General features: G+C 28.2%; 1 protein-coding gene across 1 annotated transcript; it reads left to right on the top strand.

Moving 5' to 3' along the window:
• The first annotated feature begins 3927 nt into the window (after window positions 1–3927).
• Window positions 3928–6835, top strand: LOC110616723. The gene is made up of 3 exons (XM_021759198.2): window positions 3928–4210; window positions 5993–6047; window positions 6203–6835. Exons 1-3 carry the CDS (start codon window positions 4034–4036, stop codon window positions 6571–6573), a joined length of 603 nt encoding a protein of 200 aa, XP_021614890.1. The 5' UTR covers window positions 3928–4033; the 3' UTR covers window positions 6574–6835.
• Window positions 6836–8193: the final 1358 nt, after the last annotated feature.

Raw genomic sequence — 8193 nt, 5'->3', positions numbered from 1 at the left:
ATCATTAGATTTAAGTAAGTTTAAACTTAATCTAATTTTTATTGATAATATTCAATAGAAATCTATGATATTTTTTTTTAAAAAAAATACTTTAAACTTACTACTTTTAAAAATTTTATTAGGATTACATATCTATCACAAAATTTGATATGAAAATTTTTTCATTTAAAGAGTTAATTTTGTATTTAATTGTGTATAAAGTTAATTTTATATTTTAATTATTTTTTAAATATTTTTATAATTTTATATATTAATTTTTTTCTATTATAAATATCTTTTCTTAATTATTAGATATGCACTTTTTTAAATTTTAAAAAATTTTAGTAAGATATTTTTATTTTTTAACCTATTTTTTCTCTTATATCGTTTTAATCAAACAATATTAATTAAAATTTTTAACGAGTCTAATCAGTACTTCATCACTTTATATTATTATTTTTATTAAGACACATATTTTCATGGAAATAGAGATGATACCTTCATCTTAGTATAAAATTTTTGGCTTATATTTGATATTTACGATAATATTCTCTTTTGCTATATGATAAAATTTAAAATTGAAAAGAATAGATGGTTTAAATTATTCTAAAATATTAATTATTTTTTATAATTATTTATTTTTAATTACTCAATTAAATTTTTAGTTGTGTAATGATTGTAGTACAAATTAACCTAGGTTTTTTTAATCCCATTGTTGATAGAATTTATTAATATATTTGGACTTGCAAAATTAAAAAATAAATTAAAAAATTATTGAAAATGATACCTTTTTCATTCATTATAAATTTATAATCTCATTATTTAAATTCCTTTAAGTAAAAAAAAACGACATTTTAAATCTTTGTGATATAATTTGAATGTATATATAATGCAATGAATTTGAATTTTAGATTTTCTAACTTATAATCGATAATAAATAATTATTGATATGTTTTGAAATTAAAAATAAAAAATTATTTTCTTCTTTTCATTTTAATAATAAGAATTTTTAAATAAAATAAAATAAAAAATACATCAACTTTTCAAATTTATCTAATATTAAATTAGATCTATTTATATAAATAATGTAGATTTTCAAAATTAAAATTAATTGTAGATAAATATTAAAAAATTTAAACTTACAATTTTAATTGGTTCCATCAAAGTGATCAAGAAAAGTAAGTGAAAACGCAAAATTTCCACATGCATGTCCAATTTCTCTAATGTCAATAAGTTATTATAATGATTTAAAATTTAAAGTTCCAAAGTTATAAATAATTATAAATAAAAATTAATAATTTTAATTTTTTATATAATAATAATTTTAGATTAAAAAATAGAAAATTCGCTACTTTTTCCTTCGTTTTAACAACTACACTAAGAATTTTATAGCAAATAAAAAAAAATTATTTTTTAAATTTCTTTGACATTGATTTATATTTATTCAGATAAATAGCTATACTTGCATTGACTTTAAACTTAGATTTCAATGTTATAATTAATTATAATATAATAAATAGTAACAAGTTTTAAATTTTAAAACTTCAATTGCTCAAGAAAAATAAGTGAAAAATTAAAAAAAAAAATAAAATAAAATACTAAATAAATCGAGTGTCTCTTTTGTTGAATTTGAGTCTCTTTTGTTAAATTCTATATAGATTGTGAATAGTGGCAATGTGTCCCCTGAGTCATAGATAATCTTTTTTCTTGAGTTTAACTTTTAAATTGAATTAGGTTTGACTGTATCAAAATCTTTCCATCTAATCCAACGATGAATTTTTCATAAATATGTTCACGTACTAGTAAAATTTTGAGTTTAAGAACGCATGTTAAATTTTACATCGGTTATGAAAATGGGTAACGTGCCCCTTATATGAGTTATAGATAATCATCCTCCTTAAGTTAGATTTTGAAGTGAGTTAGATATGAGCTAATTTTAACATTTTTTTTAATACAATAAAATAAAATATATTTTTCATTATATAATTTTTTTTTTGTACATAATGCAATGTATATATATATATAATAAATTGAAGCATGCAATTATCATGTGAGATACATTTGAAAATTGACACAGACCTGCTGAATTTATAATTTGGCGCAGCCAGTACATGCAGATGCAGAAGCAGCTTTTGCCCTTTTGTTTTTATTTTAGGCTCGACTAAGTCGTGAAAATTGTGATATTTTTCATGAGACCCTTTACCAAATGGACGGCCACTTGCTATTATAAAAGATTTCATCTTATATTACGTGAACATTTTTTTCACAAACATCTCTATTTAACTTAGTTTCATTTCATTTAATCTATTTTTCATATTTAAATGTAAAACTATTTGACCCACAGAACTGAATTGTTGTGAATCACGTAAAAAATACGCATGTAAACACATGCACGCAAAGGGAGGCCGTGGCTTGGAAAATCAACAATTTTAATTGAATAATCCTAATTCTGATTTTGATATTTGGATCTACAATAATTTTAGTAAAAAATAAATGCATTCATATAGTTTTTTTTTCCTTATAATAAGTTAATTTTGAAAATAAAAAATAAATACATAATTAATAGTGATGAATTTTTTTATTATGCGTAAAATATTATTGAAAATGGAAATTAATTTTGAAATTTTAAAATTGATATACATATATTTTATTATTACACTAAATAAATTTGGATAAGAAAGAACAAAGATGATACAATGAATAACTACACTTTTTTGAAAATTTCTAAATTCTAAAAACATACAACTTCTTTTTCCTACGTGTTTAGACCATATCCTTCTTCAACGCTATTTTGCACAAGGCCTAAGATTTTTCATGTGATACACTCCTTGCCGCATTATTTTACCAGTGCTTCATTTTATTTCTTTATATTTCTCTGTCTACTTCTCATCTCATTTTAATATTAATGGGCGGTATTGTTTTTTAGATAAATATTAAAAAAAAAACACTCACATGTTTAACACGATATAATATTTAAATAAATATGAGAGGTATCAGATTTTATTTTTTTAATTTTTAATTTTATTTTAAAAATAAATATTTAAAAGAGAAAAATAATTAAATTTTATCATTAAAAATATATAAAAATAATATTTCACATCTAATTTTTTAATAGTATACCAAACACACCATAAAAGTAATAAAATCTCATCAAACTGGAAGGTTCTCTCTAAATTTAATTTTGATTTGATTTCCATCTTAGTTTAATAAGATTAAATTTCAATTACAATTTCATTCAAAAAGATTTTTGATTAAATTAAATTCAACTAATTTTTAATTGAGTCGCTTTCACTTGGACTTAGAGTGGTCCTAATCTGTATATAAATATTAGAATTGTATACAGTAATATTAAATTTCCTAATAATTAATGCATTATTTCATAAATAATTTAATTGAAATATATAGTACTACGTGCATGCACAATAATCCACACCTTAATTATTAAACTTTTATGAATGAATCTCTGCGTGATTGCTTCATTATTATTCCGTGTGAAGCCATAATTCTTCTGATGGTTGACTCACCCACGTCAATATATATATACACATATAAACATAGAAAATAATTTATATTTACAAAATATTTTTATGAAAAAATATATATTTTTAAAAATAACTTATTTTATTATTATTTTATAAAATAACTTAATTAATATTTAATAATATATAAAATTTTTTGAAAAATATATATTACTTTGTAATAATGTAAAAAACAAAAATTTGATTATTATAGAATTAGAAAAAAGAAAACAGAAATTTACTATTGTCCCGCCTCTGGCCAAGTCCGGCCCAGGTCAGCTCGTTGCGATCCTACCCAACTGTGATGTAATATGGGTCTGTTCAGGCCGTGTCACCGAGCCCATACATCAGCAACGCCCGTTCATCGGTGAGCCCGTGAGAGTCTCCAACGATTTACGCCTTCGCCTTCTAGAGTCTTAACTTTCCAAGTTGGAAATTGGGAAGGACAAATTGGACAATTGGAAAAGAAGATCCGAGAGAGAAGCAAAGCAGAAGATCCGCGCTCCGTGGTTGTGTAGGCCATAGGGTTCCTGACCATGGAAGAAGCCAAGCCCGTTCAAATCTCAAAACCAAATTCCACTGCTGCCGATCCTCCACCACCACCACCGCGAATTCTCTCCAACAAAAGAAAGCTCAGCAGCGTCGACCTCCGCACCTCTCCATACTTCAAAATTCGCGCCCTTGTTCGACAACTTCGTCCCCAGTTCATCCAGGTAAATGCTCTTTTTCATATCCGCATATATATGTGTTTTCGTTTTGTATTTATTTTCGCGTGTTTTACTGTGTTGAATCTGTTGGTGGGTTTCTTTTGTATTCTACTGTTAGACGTCACCACAAGATTGGCTCTTATTGTTTGTGCATGGAGATGAAGTCTGAAAGATAATCATCTGTTAATATGTTGATTTCATGGATTAATTTGTGTATTTAATTTCTCATATCGGCTTATTATATTTCTCAAGACGGTTTAGTTGAAGTTCATACTTAACTTTTTCACTTTTTGCTTTGGTGCCAAGAAAACTATGGAATCATAACAAAATATTAAAGAAATAAATATCAGCTTATTTTTGCTCAGATATTATTGGCTTCGTTTTTCTTCTTCTTCTTCTTTTGCATAATTCCTGAATATTGATTAGAAATTATATGCTGTTTATTAAGTGATTGATACGAAGTGCTAATGTTATTGAAGAATAATTAATGACTGATTTTTTCCCTTCTGAATTCCCTTTGTTTTTTCGATAGCGCCTTTTTTTTTGTTCATTTTATTGATTACTGGGTGAAGTAGGATACTGTAGCTACTTGTTTTTGGTGAATTTGTTGGAAGATAATAGCTCTATGATTAAAATCCATTTACAGAAAGATATTAGGAGAATTTTTTGTGCTTTTTCTTCCCCAACTCTAGATGTAAAGATATTATGACTTGGTCCTTGTCAGTTAAGATTGGTTTCTTGGCTTCTTAGTATAATATTATTCTAACTTAAATTTTCTGAATGGGGATGGGTTAGTGGTGCTGTGCTGCAATGTGGCAAGCGTGTGGTTGTGAGATTGAAGCAGGTACACAGATAATTTAGTTCTGTTTTTCGGGAACATTTTACCAAGAAGTTGATTTATTTCAAGCATTCACATGTAGTTATGTCAGGATTTTGTCTCATAGACCTGACTCTGAATAGTAATCTCCATTGACAACACAAAATGAAGAAAAAAAGAGGATAGAAGAATGAGAAGAAGGAAAGCTTGAAGAAGATAATAGAAGATAAGGAAAAAGAATTAGTGAGAAAGGAACTGATTCTTGTATTATTCATCAATGATCATATTCTATACAATCAAGAGTATTTATTCTAGAGTTAAAATCCCTCCTGCCAATCAGTGAATCAGTTACAACTATTTCAGCTATTCTTACCGACTGCTAACTCCTTACCAGCTCAGAACTACCTGTAGCTAATCCCAGCTCACCAACTACTTGCGCCAGTCACAACAAATTATCGATAATATAATTTTTCATGCATTTGAACTTAAGCATGTTTTTATTTCCATTTCAATAGTGCAGCATTAATCACTTGAATCATTAACTGATATGTTGACACCATGTGAAACCCAATGACTGAAACCGGTGGTACCAATATTTAGGCTTGCACAGCAACCAATATTTAGGGGGATAGAGAGAGCTGGATGGGATTTCAAAAATGATAAAAAATTATAATGGCACATCAAGATCTTTGCTATCTTGAGTTTAATGAAATTTTCGTATGCATAATACCTGCGGTGATCATTTATCATACTTTTTATTTGATTATATAATTACTTCTACCTCTATGATGCAAAGTTTTGACTTTTGATATAGAAGTTAATGAAACAAGAGTATTGCAACTCTTGCTGCTTTCTTTAAGGGAGTCTCTAAGAATCCTAGAGTAATTCAACACAGTGATCTCTTTTCCCCTTTAGTATGTCTTACATAATGCTTTATTTCCTTTTGCTTACTAAATACCGTCTCTGTGCAGGTACTTCAGACACCTGACTTTCGGAATTGCAAGGCAGCTCATGAACTTCGAATACGTTAGTCCCTGTATTTTAACTGTGTTGCTTGATGCATGGAATTTTAATGGACATATATTGTCCCAAAAATTTTCTGATATTTGTGGGATTTGCTGTATGGTGATAAAAGATCAGATTTTCTGTTTTGTTAATGGATTCATTTATCCAACTTGCAGAAATAAAGCTTGTTATGGATTTATACAAGCAGATGACCGTGGAGATACAGCCACTTGAGAAGGCAGTGTTAGAATGTCAGCCGTCCTCAGGTAAAAGCATGCCTGTAAAACAATCCTGGGGCGCAGAAAAAGATGGGAAAGTAGCAGAGTTGCTTCAACATAAACAGCCATCAGAACAACCTGCGGAAAGCAAAACACCTGCATATTTCAACTCACAGAGGAAGCTTGATGATGGCCAGTCCCGAAAGAGTTATATTGTGGGTGGTTCAGTTTTTGGTTGGAACTTCATCACATTTGGAGGCAGTAGCCCTGTTTATTATGGGAGGACGAAGGAGTCGTATAGAAACAACCTTAAGAGGAAAATGCCCTGAACCTGGTGTACTTCCCGTAGTAGCCGACTCTCTCAAGTAATAACACAGATATGCATATTCCGCAGTAGCAACCTTACAGTAACCATTTGAAGCCAGAAAATATTCATTTTGTTTCAGAAAGTCGAAATTTTTTAATGGAAAGAAGCCATTTGTCATGTTACTAACAGACAAGACCAATTTTGTCATTAACAAGATGGGTGGGAATGGATTTAGAATTAATCCATATTGCTTTCAAGATGGGCCACGGTGCAGCTTATTGTTTCCATTTTTCTTGCTTTTTGAGTCACTCTTCTAGGTTCTAGTACTTGCTTGTCTTTTGTTCTGGTGAATATCGTCCAGTGAATGTCTTAATCATAGTGTTTCGTCTTGCCCTCAAATTCAAATGTGGCGGTTTCCCTTTTGTTTGGAACTGCAGATCATTGTATAAAAGCCCAGAAGGGCCACAAGGGCATATTGAGGCCTAAGCCGTAAGAAAACCCATATCCCGATCAAAGGGACCTAAAGCTCAATCCGTATAAGTAACGATGGAGAAGATGGTTCCGCCAACATTGTTACCGACTGAAACTCAGAAAAGATTAGAACCATCCAGAAGGAAGCAAACAATAGAAAAGCTCAAATCAAAATGATTTTATGATGATTTTTTACTGTATAAATGTACATCATAAATATATTCTGATACTTAAATTTTTTTAAGAAAAAAGAAATTATCATATGCAATAGCTAATATGTATAATTGAGTATATATTAACTATTAATCACGACAGAATTCACCATAATCAAGTACTATAATCTATTTATTTATTTATTCAGTAATTTCTTCTAGGACAGGCTACTAATGCTTAGTGTTTTTGAACCATTATAAAACTGGACCTAGGCTATTGAGTTCGGTGTGGTAAAATCGCAAGCCCTGCATGCAGAACATAGTAGAGTGAACAGAGACCCATCTTGCGGATGGAATTCAGAACATAGTAGAGTGACCAATTGACCATTGATGAAGAAAGCCCACAAATTTTAATCCAGTCTCCTTGCATGCAGAAGATCACCTTTTAAATTATAAAAATTATAATAATTAAACATAAATTAGTCATTCAATTAATAATTTGTGAAAGAAAAAATAACAAACAATTTCAATATGTTACTGAATATTACTTTAAATTTTACTAGCTGAAATCTAACTTTTATAAAATAATAATTTATATTTAATAAAATGAAAGTCGTTTTGTCATGTAAACAAATTTAGAGTATAGCCATTAAAATCTATAATATAATCAGTAATAATTAGGATTATCCTTTACTTGTTTTGACGAATATCAATTATATGAATAATGTATTTAACTCTAATGATAATAAGTTATTTTAATTTAGATATTCAATGAATTAATTTTAAATGGTATAGATATGCTAATATATATTTAGTTGATAAATATTACATGGATGATTCACTGGGATGATTTCATATTAGATTTTTTTTAGAGATTGTATTTGTTGTATATGCAGACTCGTCAATGTCTGGTTGTTCTTTGCATAAGTTAGTTTCAGCCTACTATTAGAAAATATCCTCCTTTTTTTTTTTTAAGAAAAGAAGCTGGCAACTATTCCTTTATAACAAAATAAATCAGT

Source organism: Manihot esculenta, chromosome 6 (genome assembly GCF_001659605.2).
Source record: "Manihot esculenta cultivar AM560-2 chromosome 6, M.esculenta_v8, whole genome shotgun sequence".
Taxonomy (NCBI): domain Eukaryota; kingdom Viridiplantae; phylum Streptophyta; class Magnoliopsida; order Malpighiales; family Euphorbiaceae; genus Manihot; species Manihot esculenta.
This window is presented reverse-complemented; position numbering and strand designations above follow the sequence as displayed.